Here is a 20904-nt window from a genome sequence, read left to right as displayed (position 1 = left end):
ACGAAAACAACAGGGGGTTCATTATTAATACCTGGAGAATGGGCGGATGTGTGAAGTCGTCACTGTGGCTCGGCCGGCAGCGTTGATAATTACAAAAAGTTTTACAGAATACAAGATTAACCAAGACTATTAGCAGTGTGGAGGAACGGAGGAATCTTGGGCTCCACGTCCATAGATCCCTCAAGGTTGCCAGGCGGGTCGATAAGTTGTTAAGAAGGAGTATGGAGTGTTGGCCTTCATTAGTCGGGGTATTGAGTTCAAGAGCCGCGAGGTGATGTTGCAGCTCTATAGAACTCTGGTCAGACCACACTTGGAGTATTGTGTTCAGTTCTGGTCGCCTCATTACAGGAAAGATGTGAGAGCTTTAGACAGGGTGCGGAGCAGATTAACCAGGATGTTGCCTGGATAGGAGAGCATGAGTTATGAGGATATGTTGAGCGAACTGGGGCTTTTCTCTTTGGAGAGAAGGAAGATGAGAAGTGACTTGATAGAGGTGTACAAGATGCAACACGAGGGGACATAATTTTAAGGTGATTGGAGGAAGGTATAAGGGGGATGTCAGGGGTAAGATTTTACACAGAGAGTGGTGGGTGCGTGGAACGCACTGCCGGCAGAGGTGGTGGGGGCAGATACATTAGGGACATTTTTGAGACTCTTAGATAGACACATGAATGATAGAAAAATGGAGGGAAGGGTTAGATCGATATTAGAGCAGGATAAAATGTCGGCACAACATCGTGGGCCGAAGGGCCTGTACTGTGCTGTAGTTTCTATGTTCTATGTGAAGTCTATGTGGCTTGGCAGTCAGAGCTGCTGCCTGACATTTCGACGGATCCTGACTCTAGCCCGACCCCCGGCACACTCTCTCTCTCTCTCTCTCTCTCTCTCTCTCTCTCTCTCTCTCTCTCTCTCTCTCTCTCTCTCTCTCTCTCTCTCTCTCTCTCTCTCTCTCTCTCTCTCTCTCTCTCTCTTTCTCTCTCTCTCTCTCTCTGTGCGTGGAGTTTGCTCGTTTTTCCGCTGACCGCCTGGATCTGCTACCGGGTGCTCCGTACGCCCCCAAACCCCGCCCCTGCCCAAGACCCAAAGCAGTTTCACTGCAACTTGTCCCTCGTATTTTTTGTTGAGTGCTAGAACCTGGGGAAGCATTGAGTAGAACGTGGGCAGAGATGGGGTCAGGGGAGGATTGGCGCGGAATGGTCCGTGCTGACTCGGTGGGTCGTGGGCTGCTTCCCCATTGTATGACTATATGAGTGTAAAATGGTGACCGAGGGAGAAAGAGGGGTGCCCACCTTGAGAAAATGCGCAGTTACAGATTATGCTTGTGATGTTCCTCGTGTTGACCTGGGGTGAACGTGCAATAATTTCAGGTTATTTTCTTAACTGCAATTATCATGTCATTTGCAACATGGTTGTAACATCGTTACAATGTGTTCCTTTAAATAAGTATTGGAACAAGGTCATACATTTAAGGTGAGAGGGGGTAGGTTCAGAACAGATGTGAGGGGTAAATATTTTTCTCAGAAAGTGATGGATGCCTGGAATACGTTGCCTGATAGGGTGATGGAGGCAAATTAATTGGGGGTTTTTAAGAGGGGCACATGAATGAGAGGAAGATGGAGGGTTACGGGCATTGTGTAGGTAAGAGGGATTAGTTATGTCGGCACATCATTGTGGGCGGACGGGCCTGTTCTGTGCTGCACTGTTCTATGTTCCTTCTATTCTTGCGATGACGGATTTTCCCGCTTTATTTCAGCTTCCCCAGTGAAACCAAAGATTTTACTGCAAAGATCACCCGCCATCTTTGTAGAAGGAGAAACCTTCAGCATAGACTGTGTGGCTCCGCTCTATTACTTTCATCTGACTTTTTATTTGGGCAAGGTCGGTGGCGATGAGATGTTTGTTACCGAGCCAGGATTCAGAGTTTCCTTCGACATCATCAATGCAACTTCGACCAGAGGGGGATCTTACAGATGTTGGTATCAGTTGAAAAGAGATGGGAGGTATTACAACTCATCAGTGAGCGAAACTATCAATGTTACGGTCGGAGGTGAGTTGATGCTTAATTAGCGGATGCGTTAATAAGTCGTAGAGTCTAGGATCCGAGGGCACAGCCTCGGTATGAAAGGACCTCTCTTTTGAACAGAGATGATGAGGAACTTCTTCAGCCAGAGGGGCGGCGAGTCTGTGGAATTCGTTGTCACAGAGGGCGGTGGAGGCCAAGTCATTGGGTTAAGGCAGAGAGTGACTTTTCTCGATTGGTCAGGAGGTTAAGGGTTACTGGGAGAAGGCGGGAGAGGGGGGTTGAGAAACAAAATCAGCCATGGTTGAATGGCGGGACAGACTCTATGGGCCGAGTGGCCTAAGTCTGCTCCAATATCTTATGATGCTCACATCTGTGAATTCAGCCTTCTAGATTGTAAGACTGTTGGCAGTTTCCAAACAGCACCAAATAACCAAGGAACCAATCATTAGAGCAGGTTAGTTTTAAATACCACTGCTGCTCCTACGACTACTACCACTACTACTACTACTATTTCTTCTACTACTACGATGACGACGACTACTACTACAACTACTACCACTACCACTAATACTACCATTACTACTACGACTACTACTACTACTATGACTACTACTACGATTACTACGACTATTACTACGACTACTACTACTACGGCGACGACAACGACGACTACTACTACTATCACTACTACTACGACTACTATTAATACTACCACTACTACTACTATTACTACTACTACTAACTCTACTACTACTATTACTACTATGACGACGAGTACTACTACTACCACTACTACGACTACTACTACTACCAATACTACTACTATTACTACTATGACTACTATTACTACTGCGTCGTCGACGACTACTACTACCACTACTACTGCTATGACTACTGCTACTACAACTACTACGACTACTACTACGACTACTACTACTACTACCACTACTACTACTATTATTACGACGACGACTACTACTACTACCACTACTACGAATACTACTACCACTACTACTACTATTACTACTATGACTACCACTACTACTGCGTCGTCGACGACTACTACTACCACTACTACTGCTACGACTACTGCTACTACAACTACTACGACTACTACTACGACTACTACTACTACTACTACCACTACTACTACTATTATTACGACGACTACGACTACTACTACTACTACCACTACTACGACTACTACTACTACAACTACTACCACTACTACTACTACTACGACGACGGCTACTACTACGACTACTACTACTACGACTACTACTACTACTACTACTACTACTACGACTACTACTACCACCACTACCACTTCTACTACCACTACAACGAATTATTGAAAAAATATAAAACCTGCAGATGCTGGAAAGCTGAAAGTACGGCAGAAAATGTGAAAACAAAGCATAGGCGATCGGGCAGCATCTCCGGAGACAGAAACGTCGTCAATGTTTCAGGTCTAATATAGCGGCAGTGAGAGCTGTAAACGCGCAGCAGGCAGCATCCATGCAGAGAGAAGAGGGATCAACATTTCATGTGTAAAATAGTAAAAGAACAGAATACCCGGAAACACTTGGCGATCTGAGGGGCGGAGACGGGTTGAAAGCGCATATTTTCCCCAGGGAGCGGGTGCTATAAACAAGAGGGCGTGGGTTTGAGATCTGAAGGGCAGATTTTAAAGGGAGATCAAGGGCAGCTTCTTCACGCTGAGGGTGTTGCGGATTTGTAATGCGCTGTCAGAAATGGTGTATGAGGAGGACACATTAGTGACATTTAAAAACAATTCAGATACGCACATGGATAGGAGAGGTTGAGAAGGCTGTGGGCCAAACGCGGGCAGATGGGACACACACGATTGGGCAACACAGTCGGCATGGACGGGTTGTGCTGAAGGACCTGTTTCCGTGCTGTGTGACTCTGTGACTATGACACACTGTGGTAAAGGGGGACAGTGCCCCCCTCTCATTCTCTCTCTCTCTGTCTGTCACACACACGCACACACACACACACACACACACACACACACACACACACACACACACACACACACACACACACACACACACACACACACACACACACACACACACACTGCAGTAAAGGGGGAAATGTACAGCTCGCTGGACAACATAGTTCGCATGGCAGAGTTGGGCCGAAGGGCCTGTTTGCATGCTGTATGGCTCCATGATTCGGTTCGCGTTCCTAGAAAGGGAAACAGCAGTCACTGGTTCAGGACCAAGCTGCTTCTCACCATTAGTTCAATGGTCTCTGAGTAAACGACTGTATCTGGTGCAAGCACAAAACGGCACGGCATGCAACGGTTAGCGAAACACTGTTACAGCACCAGCGACCCGGATTCAATTCCCGCCGCTGTCCGCAAAGAGTTTGTACTTTCTCCTTGTGTCTGCGTGGGTTTCCTCTGGGTGCTCCGGTTTCCTCTCACATTCCAATGACGTGCAGGTTAGGAAGTTGCGGGCGTGCTGTGTTGGCGCCGGAAGAGTGGCGACACTTGAGGCCTGCCCCCAGCACATTCTCAGCAACGTGAAGAAGACGGATTTCACTGTGTTTCGATGCACAAGTGACTAATAAATGAATATCTTATCAATACAACACACGAGCAGGCCTTTTGGACTACATGTCTGAGCCTGCCATAATGCAAATCCAACTAATCCTATCTGTCTCTTCGCCGATTTTTAGGTAGTTGGAGGGTTTTAGTAGGGTCAGGGGTATTCCTGCGTCCAGCTATTTTGGGATGGACAGTGGGCTCAGGCATCGGAAATTCAGAGAGGTTCGATGTATTAATATGAGAAGAAATGGTAATCCTGTCATGTTCCTTAATAGATAAGATGAGATATCTTTATTCGGCACATGTACATCGGAACACACAGAGAAATGCATCTTTTTAGTAGTGTTTCCTGTGGGGCAGCCCGCAAGTGTCGCCACGCTACCGGCGCCAAGGTAGAATGTCCACAACTTCTTAATCTGTCCGTTTTAGGAACGTGGGAGGAAACCTGAGCACCCGGAGGAAACCCACGCAGACACCCGGGGAGAGAACGTACAATCTCTTTGCAGACATTGGCGAGAATTGAACCCGGGTCGCTGTAATAGTGTTAGCCTAACCTCTGCACTAATTTGGTCTGTAGTTGCAGAGAACATAGGAACAAGCCCTTTGGAACACGATGTGTTGCCGAACTAATAACACTACTAATTAAATTCCAAACTAAATTAATTCCTTCTGCCTGCTCAATCTCCATATCCCTCCATCCTCTGCACATTCATGCGCCCATCTAAGATCCTCTTGAAAGCCACCATCGCATCTGACTCCACCGCCACCCCGGCATCGCATTCCTGACACCCGCCGCCCTCTCTGTAAAAAAACAACGCTTTGCATATCACATTTGAACTTACCCCTCTCACCTTAAATGCATGCCCTGTAGTTCAACCTGGGAAAATGATAACGGCTGTCTAGTCTGTCCGTGCCTTTCATAGCCTTATGGACCCCAGCCTCCTCCGCTCCAAAGAAAATAACCCAAGTTTGTCTAACGTCTCCTTCTAGCTCACGCCCTCCAATCAAGGCAGCGTTCTGGTGAACCTCTTCTGCACCCTGTCCAAAGCTTCCACATCCATCCTATAATTGGGCGACCTAAACTGAATGCATTTCTCCAGATGCGCCCAAACCAGAGTTTTATAAAGCTGCAACATAACTTCCTGACTATTGAACTCATTGCTTCGACTAATAAAGGCAACCCTGCCATACGCCTTGTTTACCACCCAATCGACCCGTATAGCCAATTTCAGGGAGTACGTAGCCCTCCATTTCTCCATCATTCATATGTCTATATAAGAGTCCCTTAAATGTCCCTAATGTATCTGAACTTGCCACTGACTGTGTAGAAAAACTTACCCCTGACATCCCCCTTGGACCTCCCTCTAATCACCTTAAAATTATGCCCCCTCGTGTGAGCTATTGTTGCTCTGGGTAAAAGTCTCTGACTGTCCGCTTGATCTATTCCTCTTATCATCTTGTACACCTCTATCAATTCAACTCTCATCTTCCTTTTCTCCAAAGAGAAAAGCCCTAGCTCACATAAGACATGCTCTCCAATTCAGGCAGCATCCTTGTAAATCTCCTCTGCACCCTGTCTAAAGCTTCCATATCGGTCCTATAATGAGACAACCCGAACTGAGTTCAATACTCCTAACTAGAGTTTTATAACGTTGCAACGTAACGTCCCGACTCTTGCTCAAATACCGCGACTAATAAAGGCAAGCATGCCTCACGCCTTCTTTACCGCCCTGTGCCGTCACTTTCAGGGAGCTATGGACTTGGGACCCCAAGTGTCCTCTCCACGTCAACAATGCTAAGGGTCTTGCCATTAACAGTGAAGTTGGTGTCCCAAAGAATTCTCCCAGTGATCTTGTCTGCCTAAGCAAGGGATAGGGGGAGCTTGTTGAAATCAAAAAGCGACTCTTGCACTAACGAGTGGATAGAAGTCTTCAAAATCCTGGTAAATCTCCTCTGCGCCCTCTCTAAAGCTTCCACATCCTTCCTATAACGAGAAGACCAAAACTGAACACAATACTCCAAGTGTGGTCTGACCAGAGTTCTATAGAGCTTCAACATTACCTCGCGGCTCTTGAACTCAATACCCCGACGAATGAAGGCCAACACACCATACGCCTTCTTATCAACCTTATCGGACTGCGCGGCAATCTTGATGGATCAGTGGACGTGGACCCCAAGATCCCTCTGTCCTCCATGAGTCCTGCCATTCACCTTCAATTTTGCCCTCACTGTCCACCAATCACTGTTCTGCTTTTCCCTGCTATATATAGGGCTTCCCCCTTTTCTCATCGTCAGTCCTGAAAGAGGGTCCTGACCCGATACGTTGACCGCCTGCTTTTCTCCAAGGATGCTGCCTGGCCTGCTGTGGTCCTCCAGCATCATCGTGTTTTTCGTCTAGTTTCCAGCATCTGCAGTCCTTTGTTTCTCTTCGCTTTGCTGACATGTTGAGTATTGCCAGAATTGTCTGCTCTCAATTCATGTGGAACTTCATCCTCGGAAATATTAACTGCAAAATGTAGAAGTCCGTGCTACTTTCAATATGCTGTTTGGGGGCCAAAATATTTCGACGAGGAAGGCAAGTAACGCAAAGAAAGGATGTGGAAAGCCTCATCACAGAACATTTCTTTACCACAAGGTGCAACAGATCTTTTTTTTAAAACCATAAGCAACGATTAGTGCATTTGGTATCCAGGAAAGAAGATAGAACATAGAATAGTACAGCACAATGTTTTGCCGACACAGATAATCCCTCCGATGGACAGGATGCCCATATCCCTCTATTATCTTCTCATTCATGTGCCCATCCAAGCCCCTCTTAAAAGCCCCCAGTGTATTTGCCTCCACCACCCTATCAGGCAACGCATTTCAGATATCCACCGCTCTGTGTAAAAAACGTACCCGTCACGTCTCTTCTGAACCTACTCCCCTCACCTTAAATGCATGCCGTCTGGTATTGGATCGCTCAACAATGGGAAAAAGATATTGCTTGTCCACCCTACCTATGCCCCTCATAATTTTATAAAAGATCACCCCTCAGCCTCCGCCGCTCCAGAGAAAAGAGCCCAAGTTTGTCCGGCCTCTCCTGATAGCACATGCCCTCTAATCCAGGCAGCATCCTGGTAAAACTGCTCCGCACCCTCTCTAAAGCCTCAACATCCTTCCTGCAGTGAGGTGATTAGAATTGCACACAAGTAAAGTAAATGCAACATGAAAACCTCCGCTCTGTTTCTCCCTGCACAGAAGTGGCTTGACCTGATGACTCTTTCCAGAAATTTCTGTTCTCCTCTGCTTCCCAGTTATCATGGTGCAGTTAGTTTGTTTCCTCAGTAAAAACCTGACCTGTCCTTCCCCGGAACCCAGATGCAAGAAACTTTGCTTATGGTAAAAAAGCTATCTGTTGAATCTCATGATTATGAGCTGATGTATGATCATGCTCTCTGCATATTTTCTTCATATTATTTTCCTTCCTCGTTCAAATAATTTGCCCCCTCCCCCGCCAACGATTGTATTGACGGAATAACGGACTATTACATTATAATGCAATAGGGGGCATACATTTCAGGAGACTGGAAAAATATATAAGGGGGATGTCAGAGGTAAGACTTTTACAGAGCGAATGGTGGGTGCGTGGAACACACTGGTGGAAGAAGTTGTAGGGGAAGCTACGTCAGGGACATTTAGGGGATTCTTAGATAGCCATATGAATGACAGAGAAGTGGAGGACTTTGTGGGAGGGAAGGGCTAGATAGATCTTAGGGCAGAATAAAACGTCGGCACATCGCGTACTGTTCTGTAATGTTTTACGTTCTATGTTCTATATAAGGCCATAAGATATGGGAGTAGGGTGAGGCCATTCGACCCATCAAGTCTGCTCCGCCATTCAATCATGGCCGATCCTTTTTCAAATCCATTCTCCCGCCCTCTCTGTGTAGCCCTGAACCATTCCACCAATCAAGAACCTATCGATCTTTGCCTTAAATACATCCAATGAGGTTGCCTCCAAAGCCCTCTTGTGGCAATGAATTCCACAGATTCACCGCCCCTCTGGCTGAAGAAATACCCCCTCATCTCAGTGTAAAAGGGACGTTCCTTGAGCCTGAGGCTGTGCCCTCCGATCCTAGAAATGGACACACCCTCTTCACGTCCACTCTATCCACCCGTTTCAGTGTCAGGTAGGTATCAAGGAGATACCCCTCATGCTTCTGAACTCCATCGTGTACAGGCCAAGAGACATTAAACGTTCCTCACATGTTAACCTTTTCATTCCCGGGATGATTCTTGTGAACCTCCTCTGGGGCCAGCACATCCTTCCTTCGATACGTGTCCCAAAACTGCCCACAATGCTCCCAATGCCGTCTGGCCAACGCCTTATAAGCCCTCAGCGGTACATCCTTGCTTTTATATTCCATTCGTCTCCAAATCAACGCTCACATTTCGTTTTCCTTCTTTGCTATCGACTCAACCTGCAAGTTAACCTAAAGGGAAACCTGATCTTGGACTCCCAAGTCCCTGTGGACTTATGATTTCTGAATTTTCTCCTCATTTATAAAATAGCCTACCCCTTTATTCTTCCTACCAAACCTTACGAGGATAGGTTGAGTGAGCTAGGGCTTTTTTCTTTGGAGAAGGAGGGTGAGAGGTGACTGGAAAGAGGTGTACAAGATGATAAAAGGCATAGATCGAGTGGACAGTCAAAGACTTTTTCCCAGGGCGACAATGGCTAACACGACGGGACATAGTTTTAAGGTGATTGGAGGAAGGTGTAAGGGGGATGCCAGGGTTAAGTTTTTACACAGAGAGTGGTGGGTGCGTGGAACGCACTGCCAGCGGAGGTTGTGGAGGCAGATACATTACGATAGTTTAAGAGACTCTTAGATAGACTCATGAATGATAGAGAAATGGAGGACTGTGTGGGAGGGAAGGGTGAGATAGACATTAGAGCAGGTGGTGGGGGCAGATAATTAGGGACATTTAAGAGACTCTTATATAGACACATGGATAATAGAGAAATTGGGAGCTATGTGGGAGGGAAGGGTTAGATAGATCTTAGAGCAGGGTAAAATGTCGGCACAACATTGTGGGTTGAAGGGCCTGTTCTGCGGTGTACTGTTCTATGTAAAGGCAAAGACCTAAAGCGTTGACATTTTTTCTCTCTCCACTGATGCTGCCTGACCCGCTGTGGTTTTCTCGCTCTCTCTGTTTCAATTCCAGATTGTAAATTGCATTTTAGATTCCACGGTTGCAATAGTTGGATTTGAGGGCAACTCTCTGGATTGTTCACCCAGGCCTCTTTGTTTCCAGTCGGTAATATAGCCGATGCAGTACTTAGCAACTTGTAATCTATTTTTTTTTCTGCATTGTGACAGATGCCGCAGCAAAGCCAATTATAACGCAGGACTTACCCCAAAAAGTCTTCCTCGCAGGAGGTTCGACCATCCTCAAGTGCATCGCTCCTTATTTGACCGCTACAACCGGTTTTTTTATTTACCGCAAGGGGGAGGAAAAGGCTCTGTACAGCAAAATCGCAAGAGCGGGCAAATCGATGCCTTTCCTGGTCCCCGTGGGAACGGAGGCTGGCAGCTTTTATTACACCTGTGCCTTCCAAGTCCACGTCTCCGGGCGTTTCTTCAACTCGACTCCCAGCGACGCCCTGGAAATAATCGTCACAGGTAGGTGTACGCGAAAAGCAGAAAAATAATGCTAGCGAGGAAGAGAGAGAGGGAGAGAGAGAGAAAGAGAGAGATGAGAGGGAGGGGGAATGGGAGAGTGTGCGTGTGAGAGAGGGAGAGATATTGAGGGAGACCGTAGAGTGGGAAAGGGAGAGAGAAAGAGTGGGAAAGGAAGAGAGAGAAAGAGAGGGAGAGAAGGAGAGTGGGAAACAGTGATTAGAATTGAGTGTGATCGGACGAATGAGAGAAAGAGAGAGAGAGAAGACGGGAAGAAAGGAAAGAACAGAGAGAGTGAAAGTCAGGAAGAGAGAGAACGAGAGAGTAGGAAAACATGCCAAGAAGTGAGTACGGTAGTGGTAGCAGCAGAAGAGAGAAGATAGAGGAAGAGAGAGAGATAAGGAGAGATAACTAGAGGAAGGGAGGGATACAGAAAGCGAGGGAGAGAGAGGGATAGAGAGGGGAGAGAGAGAGGGGAGAGAGAGGGACAGAGAAAGAGAGAGAAAGATAGTGGGATAGAGACAGATAGAAGTAGAGAGAGAGGGAGGGAGGGACAGATAGAGAGGGAGAGAGAAAGAGAGGGAGAAGGGAGCGTGGGAAACGCTGATTAGAAGGGACTGTGATCGTCCTTAAGTTATTGAGGGGGGGGGGAGGGAGAGAGAGAGACAGAGAGAGAGAAAGTAAGGAAGAGAGGGAGAAGGGAGTGTGGGAAACGATGCTTTCAGTACGGCAGCATTAGTAATGGTAGGAGAGAGAGAGTTGGGAGAGGGAAGGTCAGAGAGAGAGAGGGACAGTGAGAGATAGAGAGAGGGGAGAGGGAGAGAGAGAGAGGGAGAGCGGGGGCATACAGAGAGAGGGAGATAGAGATAGGTAGAGAGTGAGAGATGGGGAGAGAGAGAGAGCGGGGGGTCCAGGGTGGGCGTGTATTATGAACCTAAGCCACGGGAAATAGAAGCAGGAGCGGATCACTGCGTCCCGTGAACCCCCTCTTGCAGGTAGCTGACAGGATAATCAGGAAGAGTAGACTCATCGAGTTATACAGCACGAAAACAGGCCATTCGGCCTAATTCATCCATGCCTGCCCAGTCGTCTTCAGAGCTAGTCCCATTTGCCTACCCCCCCCCCGAACCTTGTACCATGTGCCTGTCCAATCGTTTTCCTGAACGTCGTAATTTGCGTGTGCTCGTTCCACATACTCGCCACATTTTTGTGTGAAAATCTCCCTCCTTCCTCAGATCCACTACTGATCTATACCCTCACAACTTAAACCCACGTCTTCTGGTTTTAGAGGCCCCCAAGCCTGTGAAAAGCACTGTGATCAACCAACCTTTCTCTTGCCCTCCCGGTTCTTTAGACCTTTTCCGCGGCCACCCTCCTTCTCTTTTGGGAAACCAGTTCTCAGTCATCGCAGGGTCTCCTTAAAAGTCAATCCCTCAAGTCCCGGCAACATCCTCTTGGCACCCGGCCCCGTGCGAGGGCGGCACGATAGCGTAGCGCTTAGCGTGACCTTATCACGGCACCAGCGATCGGGGTTCAATTCCGGCCGCTGCCTGTAAGGAGTTTGTACGTTCTTCCCCCGTGTGTCTGCGTGGGTTTCCTCCGGGTGCTACGGTTTCCTCCCGCATTCCAAAGACTTACGGGGTTAGTAGGTTAACAGGGGTGCAATTGGGCAGCGCGAGCTCGTTGGGCCGGGAGGACCCGTTACCATCATGTGTAAATAAGGTCAAGTATAAAGGTTACGAGGAAATAACATAGAATCGGACATAAGTTCGCGATATAAAGGGTGGCGTGGAGAATAAACATCCTGCATCGCAGCTCGACCCTGACCTCCGCTGCTGTAAGTGTGGGGTTTGCGGATGGCCTCCCGGGCACCCTGGTTCCCGTCCACGTTGCAAAGACCGTGCGGGTCGGTAGGTTAATTGGTCATTGTAAATTACCCCGGTAGTCGAGACGTAGAGTAACACAGCCCTGAAACAGACCCTACGGCTCAACTCGTCCATGGCGATCAAGCTGTCTGACTGAACTCGCACCGTTTGCCCTGTTTGGGCAATATCCTTGTCAACCGCCCCCCCCCCGTACGTAGGTGAACGGTAGATGCTAGGAGAGGAGAGGGAGTTGTTGGGTCGATGGAGAAGAACAAATAGGATTGGTTGAAGAGTGAGTGCAAATGGGCGTGGTCGGCGCGGAGTCGGTGGTTCGCAGGGTCTGCTGAGCTGAGCCTCCAGTCAGTTTGGGAGGACACTGAAGCACTTGCTGGCCGTTCCATCCTCAACACTTTCCTGCACTAACCCCTTTTTGCCAGATTCCTCCAATACCTGAACGTCGAGCAACCTCCGTCTTGAATATACCCAGGCACCGAGCCTCAGCAACTCTCCCGGGGACTGGACTCATCTCCCTCCGGGTGAAGTCATTTCTTCCGATCTCAGTTCTGAACGGCCGACGCCTTATTCTGGGACTGCCATCCCCGTCCCCCTCCCTCTCCGTGGGAACTCGGCTACTCAGCCGGGCAAACGCCCTGCCTGTATCCAAAACTGTTTTATTTCTGCTTGTAATTCATTGGGAAGCTTTGGGTTTCCTAGGGTGAGCCAGTATTTAATTGTCCATTCCAATTACCCTTGAGAAGGTGGTGGTAAGCTGTGTTCTTCAGCCGCGGAAGCCCTTGACGTATGGAGAGACCCGAGGAGGGAAATCCAAGATTTGGACCCGAGTAGGGCGGTATATTTCAAAATCAGGAAGGCGAGTGTCTTGCGAGGGCAAATTCCCTCTCCAGGCTTTCACAGCCATTGTCCCTCTCGCTGGTCGAGGTTGTGAGTTCTCACGGGGCTGTCGAAGGAATCAAAGGTTTGAGTGCAGTGCGTTCAAACGAGGTGGGCAGGAACTGAAGAAATATGAGCAGCAGTCGGCCACTTGACTCCTATAACCAGCACCTCAATTCAATATGATCGTGGCTGATCTGCATCATTCCTCATCTATTCTTGTCCGCTTCGTCCCTGACAGCCACCAATTAGGCAGTATTTACTTACTTCAGTGATTTGCACCCCGCTACCACACAAATACCCGGGGCGGAGAATTCCAGAGATGGCAGAGATATTTGTATCCTCTGTAGCCACAGACGACTGAAGAGCAGCTGATGTAGTTTTTTGGTTTGGAGAAAGGCAACAGGGACACACCAGCCAATTGTAGGCAGGAGAGCCTCACATTAGAAGTAGGGAAACTACTGAAGGACGTCCTCAGCGACAGAACTTATTCACGTTTGGGAAAACAGGGACCCGTTAGAAGGATAGACAGCGTGGCTTCATTTAAGGGGTAGGTTCTAGTTCACAAATAACATTGACATTTTTGAGGATGTGATCATTGGTATTGGTTTATCACGGTCACTTGTACCGAGGCCCAGTGAAAAACATGTCTTGCATACAGATCGTACAGGTCAATTCATTACACAGTGGAGTTACATTGAGTTAGTACAGAGTGCATTGAGGGGTTAGGGCAGTGGATGTTATCTGGATGAACATTGGCACTTTAGAGCAGAGAACCATGGCACCAATTTAAACTAAACCCAACTGCCTGAACCTGCACTATATCTCTTCATACCCTGCCACGTCCCTGTTTAAACACCTCTTAAACATTGCTATCTTATCTGCTTCCAACTCCTTAACTGCCAGTGCATTCCAGGCACCTACCATTTCCTGTTCCAAAAACGTACCGCGTAAACTTCCTTTAAAATTCCACCCCCTCCCCTCTGTGAATTCACAGGTGGGCAAGGTGGTGAAGAAAGGTTTTAGAACGCTGGCCTTCACAAGACAGGGCATAGGTTCTAAAGGTAGCGAGGTCATGCTGCTGTTGTACAGGATGCTGGTAAGGCTGCACTTGGAGTATTGTGTTCAGTTAAGGTCGCCATTATACAGGAAAGATGTTATCGCACTGGAAAGACTGCAAAACCACAAAAGATTTACAAGAATGCAGCCAGGTCTTTGGCGACTGAGTTATAGGGAAGGTTGGACAGGCTAGGACTTTATTCCTTGGAGCGTAGGAGACTGTGAGATGATCTTATGGATGTGCATAAAATCATCAGGGGCAGAGATAGAATGCATCCAGTCTTTTTCCTCCAGGTTAGGGGATCAAGAACCAGAGGGCACAGGTTTAAGGTGAGAGGGAAAAGCGTCAATAGGAACTTGAAGGGAAACTTTTTAATGCAAAGGCTGTTATGTAGGCGGAATGAGCTGCCGATGGAACTAGTGGAGACAGGTACAATGACAACTTCTGAACGGCAGTTGGATCGGTACATGGTATTGAACCTTATGGTCCAAACGCTGGCAAATGGGACTAGCTTGGATGGGGCATCTTGATCGGCATGGACTAGAAGGGCCTGTATTCCGTGTTGTTTGACACAATGGCTCCTACTGTGCCCTCTAGTATTTGACATTACCATCCGGAGGAAAATGAGATTCTGGGTATCCACCATCTCAAATGCCTCACATAATTTTGTATACTCTGGTAGAGCATTTGACAAGGTCTCCAACGGTAGGGCAGTCCAGAAGATTATATCATATGGAATCCGCGCTGAGATGATGAACTGGATTCAAAATTGGTTTTGTCATGAAGGACAAAGCGTAGTGATAGACGGGTGCTCTCCTGACGGGAGGTTTGTGAACAGTGGTGTTCCGCAAGAAGCAGTGCTGGGACCTCTGTTGTTTATGATATGTATTGATGAATCGGGTGAAAATGTGGGTAGTAAGTCTACCGATGACACGAAGGTTGGTCGAGCTGCGGATTCAAAAGGAAGTTGAAGGGAAATCTGGGCGGAGATTCGGCAAGTGCGGTTTAATCCCGACATGTTGTACTTCGGGAGGTGAAAGGCAAGAGGAAAGTACACAGTAAATGGCAGGATCCTGAGGAACATTGGTGTATAGAGAAATCTTCTGGTGCAAGTCCATAGCTCCCTGAAAGTGGCAACAGGTGGATAGAGCGGTGAAGAAAATATACAGCATGATTTATTCATTGGTCCCGTCATTCAATGTAGAAGTCAACGATAGAAACAATAGACAAGCCGCTGGAGGAACTCAGCCGGTCAGACAGCATCTGTGGAGCGGAATGGTCAATAACGTTTTGGGTCGAAACCCTTCACCTTACCCTGTCACCTGACCCGCTGAGTTTCTCCAGCGATTTGTTTTTTGAACAAGGAAAAGGAAACCTTTCCGTCAAAGGAAACCTGGGCGGAGACACCTCTCAAGGTTGCCGCGTATGGTGTGTTGGCCTTCATTAGTCAGGGTATTGAGTTCAAGAGCCGCGAGGTGATGTTGCAACACTTGAGAACTCTGGTCAGACCACACTTGGAGTATTGTGCTCAGTTCTGGTCTCCTCATTATAGGAAGGATGTGGAAGCTTCAGTGAGGGTGCAGAGGAGATTTACCAGGATGCTGCCTGGATTGGAGAGTATTTCTTACGAGGATCGGTTGAGCGAGCTGGGGAATTTCATTTTGGAGAGGAGGAGGATGAGAGGTGACTTGATAGAGGTGTACAAGATGATAAGAGGCATAGATCGAGTGGACAGTCAGAGACTTTTTCCCAGGGCGATAGTGGCTCACACGAGCGGGCATAATTTTAAGGCAATTGGAGGAAGGTATAAGGGGGATGTCAAGGGTGTCTTTTTTTACACAGAGAGTGGTGGGTGCGTGGAATGCACTACCCGCAGAGGTGGTGGGGGCAGAAACTTTAGGGACATTTAAGAGATTCTTAGATGGACACATGAATGATAGATAAATGGAGGGCTATGTTGGAGGGAAGGGTTAGATAGAACTTAGGGCAGCATAAAATGTCGGCACAACATCTTGGGCCGAAGGGCCTGTACTGTGCTCAAATGTTCCATGTTCTATGTAGATTCCAGCATCTCCAGCGCCCTGCGTTTCCATTGAGTATAAAAGCTGGGAAATCAAGTCGCAGCTGCATAAAACCTGTTTAGCCAATATTAGGAGTATTGCAGTCCTGGTCACCACACTACAGGAAATAAATTGAAGCTATGAAGAGAGTTCAGGAGGTTGCCTGGATTATTGAGTATCAGCAGTAAGGAGAGTTTGGACAAACATGGATTACTTTCTCAGCCGCGCCGGAAGCTGAGGGGCGACCTGCCAGAAGTATACAAAATTATTTTGCACAGAGGGTCGCGGGCGCCCGAAATGCGTTTTCAGGGTTGGTAGTGGAGACAAATACGAGGGAGAATTTTCAGTGGCTCTTAGATGGGAACATAAATCGTAAGAAATAGGAGCAGGAGGACACCATCTGGGTCGTCGAGCCTGCTCCACCATTCAATAACATTATGGCTGATCTGGCCGCGGACAAAGAACCAGATAAGAAAAGATAAGATGAGATAAGATAAGATAGGTTAAGATAAGATAAGATATCTTATATTACCGAGACCGTTCGTGCAAATCAATTCATTACACAGTGCACATACACTGACTTAGTGCACATACATTGAGTTAGTACAGAGTGCATTGAGGTAGTACAGCGTAAGAAAAATGGTTAAGAAAGCTTATGGAATGCTTGCTTTCATTAAGCTAGGTATTGAGTATGCGAGTCAAGAAGTTTTTGATGCATTTCTGAACAACTCTGGTTAGGCCGCGTTAGAGTATTGTGTGCAATTCTGGTCACCTCACTGTAGGAAGGATGTCGAGGATTTAGCGAGGGTGCAGATTGGTTTACGGGAATACTGCTTGGATTAGAGGGCATGTCCTATCAGGAGAGGCTGGACAAACTTGGCTTCTTTTCTCTGGAGCTGCGGAGGCTGAGGGGTGATCTGTTGGAGGCGTATAAAATTATGAGGGGCATAGATAGGGTGGACAAGCAATATCTTTTTCCCATTATTGAGCGATCCAATACCAGGGACCATGCATTTAAGGTGAGTGGAGGGAGGTTCAGAACAGACGTGAAGGGTACGTTTTTTTACTGAGAGAGTGGTGGATGCCTGGAATGCGTTGCCTGATGGGGTGGTGGAGGCAAGCTCATTGGAGGCTTTTAAGATGGGCTTGGATGAGCATATGAAAGAGAGAAAAATGCAGGGAAACGGGCATTCTGTAGGTAGGAGGGAATAACTATGTCGCCACAACATTGTGGGCCGAAGGGCCTGTTCTGTGCTGTACTGTTCTCGTTCTGTATCTTCGTCAGTCACATGGACATCGAAACACACAGTGAACTGCGTCCCTTGCGTGGAGAGTTCTGGCGGCAGCCCGCAAATGTCACCAAGCTTCCGGCGCCAACACAGCACGCCCACAACTTCCTAACCCGTACGTCTTTGGAATATGGGAGGAAACCGGAGCACCCGGAGGAAACCCACGCAAACACACGGGCGATTAACGTACAAACTCCTCATAGACAGCGGCCGGAATTGAACCCGGGTCGCTAGGGCTGTAATAGCGTCAGGCTAACCGCTACACTGCCCTGCCTGCCATTTACACCCACCTGCCTTTCCCCCATAACCCTTAATTCCCCTGATATGCAAAAAATCTATCGAAGTTTTCCTTCCAATATATGTAAAGAGGTAGCCTCTGCTGCTTCCCCGGGCAGAGAATACCACTCCATAGGCACATGAATATGCAGAGAATGGAGGGATATGCTCTTGTGTGGGCAGAAGGGGCTAGTTTAGTATGCTTTTTATTGTTAATTTAAATTAGAACGGCACAGCAGGTGGTCCGAAGGGCCTGCTCCTGTGCTTACTGCTCTATGCTCTGGGTTCTATGAGAGGCGCAGACAGGGTAGCTATTTTTAGCAGGGTGGGAGCATCGAAGACTAGGGGAGAGGCGAAAGTTGCCACTTGCCGCCTACGTGGCAGGCGCTTGGTGCCTGGAAGGCGATGTCAGGGCGAGTTGCTGGAAGTTGATGCAACAGCAACGTTCAAGAGGCATTGAGACAGAAGCACGAACAGGGATAGAAGGGATGGAGATGGACCAAGTGCAGGCAGACGTGTCGTTCAATTTGGCATCATGGTGGGCAGAGACATGCTGGGGGCGAAGGGTCTGTCATTGCTCTGTTCTCTGCTCTCTGTTCTCTCCTCTGGCAAGGAAAGCCGGGTTTTGCTTCAGCTTTCATATTTTCCCCCTACTCCATTATGGCGTCAGCGGCGACCGTTCGGCCCCTCGAGTAGCTGAAGCTCTCACAGCAATCCTGCCCAAACCCTTCCTCCATATTAGTCGGATGATACAGCAATAGAAATGGGCTCATTGCGCCATCCTGCCCACGTCGTTCATCAGCATCCTGTTTAACGCGTGTCGCACTTAGTCCGCAGCCTTCTGTGCCCTGGAGCTCGCCCAGATGTTTCTCAGCTGTTGTGAGAGTGCGTACAACCATCGCCCCCTCAGTCAGTGCGTTCCAGATGATAACACAAGAGTGAAAATAAATTCTTGTTCAGATCCCCGCTTACCCTTTAACCTATATGCTCCAGCTTCAGACACCAGCACTACACGAAACATTTCCTCCTGCCTTTGTCCCTCAGAACTTTGTACACCTCCATCGGGTTCCCCCTCAGCCATCTCCGCTCCAAGGGAAGCAAACCCAACCTGTTCAGGCTCCCTTTTAACCTGGATCTCACCGCGCTTGGCAACAAGCTGATGGATCACATCCCACTCTCTCCAGTGCAATCACGTCCCTCCCATAGTGTGGAGGTCAGGACCGTGCACGGTACACCAGCTGCAGCCCAACCAATATACGTATGACACTGGCTAATGAAGGTCGGCATCCCGTGTGCAGACCTCACCACTTTATCCAGCTGTCATGTCATCTGCATGGATCATTGGGTGTGTAGACCGAGGCCCGTCTGCTCCCAAGTACACCCTGAGGCTTTATGGTTCATAGTGTATATATTGCTCTTGTCAGATCACTCAGAAATCATCACCTTTCGCTTATCCCGCAACGGCCAGGACCTCCCAGTGGCCACCAGCTTCAATTCCACACCCCACTCCCCGCACTGACATGTCTATCCACGGCCTCCTCTACTGCCGGGTTGAGGCCAGAAGCAGGTTGGAGGAACAACACATATTACGCTTCGGTAGTCTCCAACTTGATGGCCTCAACATTGAGTTCTATAACTTTCTGTACCCTCATATCTCTTTTTCATCCCCCTCACCCCTTTGTCTTCCCTTATTCCTGTGACCCTTCCCCCGCCTTGATGACCTGCCCATCATCTCTCCTGCCCTCCTCCATCCTTTAGTCCATGGTCTACTGCCCTCTCCTGCCGTATTCCTTCTTCTTTAGCCCTTCGCCTCTTCTGCCTATCACCTCTCAGCTTATTGCATCTCCCCCCATCCCATCCACCTGGCTTCACCCTCTCACCTGGACTCGCCTGTTACCTGAACTCACCTCTCCCCTGCCTGCGTGTGCTCCTCTCCCCCCTCCCACCTTCTTATTCCGGCCTCTGCCCTCTTGCTCTCCAGTCTTGAAGAAGGGTCTGGGCTCCAAACGTCGACTGTTTATTCCGCTCCACGGATGCTGCCTGACCTGCTGAGTTCCTCGAGCACTGGTCGTGCATTGCTCCAGATGCCAGCATCTGAAGCGTTTCTTATGTCTCCGGTTTAAATCCCACCTGACTTCCCTCTACCCGTGAGAACACACTCTCTCGCAAATCCTCATTGACTCCGTCGTTTCTCCGGGAACCACTGAAACAGTAACCTGATAAAATAGGTGTTGTAGACAGTCCAGATGATTGTGAGAAATTAAAGGGGGGGGGGAGTCTTGATTAGCTGGGTATGTGGACTGAGGATTGGCAAATGGCCTTCCATCCAGGTAAATGTGAAGTATTGCGTATTGGGAGATCAAATCAAACCAGGGTAAGACTTCTGCAGTGAATGCCAGGACCCTGGGGTGTGTTATGGAAGAGGGGGAGCTGGGAGTCCAACTGCATATTTCGCTGAAAACGACGCCACAGGCAGATAGGGTGGTGAAGAAAGCGTTTGGAATGCTAGCCGTCATCAGTCATAATCCAGGGCACTGAGTATAGGGGTTGGGAAGTGATGTTGCAGTTATGTAAGATGGTGGTGCGGCCGCATGGGGAGTACTGTGCACGGTTCTGGCCACCCTGTGACAGGAAAGATGCTATTAAATAGAAAGAGTGCAGAAAACATTTTCCAAGATGTTGCCTGGACTTGGGGGTCTGAGTTACAGGGAGAGGTTGCTTAGACTGGGACTTTATTCCCAGGAGATTGAGAGGTGACCTGATAGAGGTATATAAAACCATGAGGGGCATAGACAGGGTGAAAGCACGTAGTCTCTTTTTCCCTGACAGTGGGTGCTAAAAGCAAGAGGGAAGAGGTTTACAATCAGAGGCGAGAGATTTAAACGGGACATCAAGGGCAGCTTCTTCACGCAAAGGGTGGTGCATATTTGGAATGAGCTGCCAGAGACGGTGGCTGAGGCGGACACATCAGCAACACTTAAAAGCCGTCGAGATTAGAACATGGGTAAGGAGGAGTTCAGAGGGCTATGGGCCAAATACGGGCAGATTGGACGAGCTCACCGGGCAACACCGTCGGCATGGACGAGTTGGGCTGAAAGGTCTGTTTCCATGCCCTATGACCGTGACTCTATGACACTTACACTTGGGACAATTTACAAAAGGTAATTAATCATTTGTTCGTGGTTGTCTCTACAGC

The 20904-nt window shown here is 48.3% G+C and overlaps 1 protein-coding gene across 7 annotated transcripts in view; it reads left to right on the top strand.

The window, feature by feature from the left end:
• Positions 1–20904, top strand: part of LOC127566442 (uncharacterized) — a 190012-nt gene that overhangs the window by 54648 nt on the left and 114460 nt on the right. For all 7 annotated transcript variants that reach the window (XM_052008861.1, XM_052008855.1, XM_052008858.1 and 4 more), the window contains 2 exons: positions 1754–2047; positions 9968–10270. In XM_052008861.1, coding sequence (XP_051864821.1) covers positions 1754–2047; positions 9968–10270 — 597 coding nt within the window. The remainder of the gene's footprint in view (positions 1–1753; positions 2048–9967; positions 10271–20904) is intronic.

Source organism: Pristis pectinata, chromosome 41 (genome assembly GCF_009764475.1).
Source record: "Pristis pectinata isolate sPriPec2 chromosome 41, sPriPec2.1.pri, whole genome shotgun sequence".
Classification (NCBI taxonomy): domain Eukaryota; kingdom Metazoa; phylum Chordata; class Chondrichthyes; order Rhinopristiformes; family Pristidae; genus Pristis; species Pristis pectinata.
This window is presented reverse-complemented; position numbering and strand designations above follow the sequence as displayed.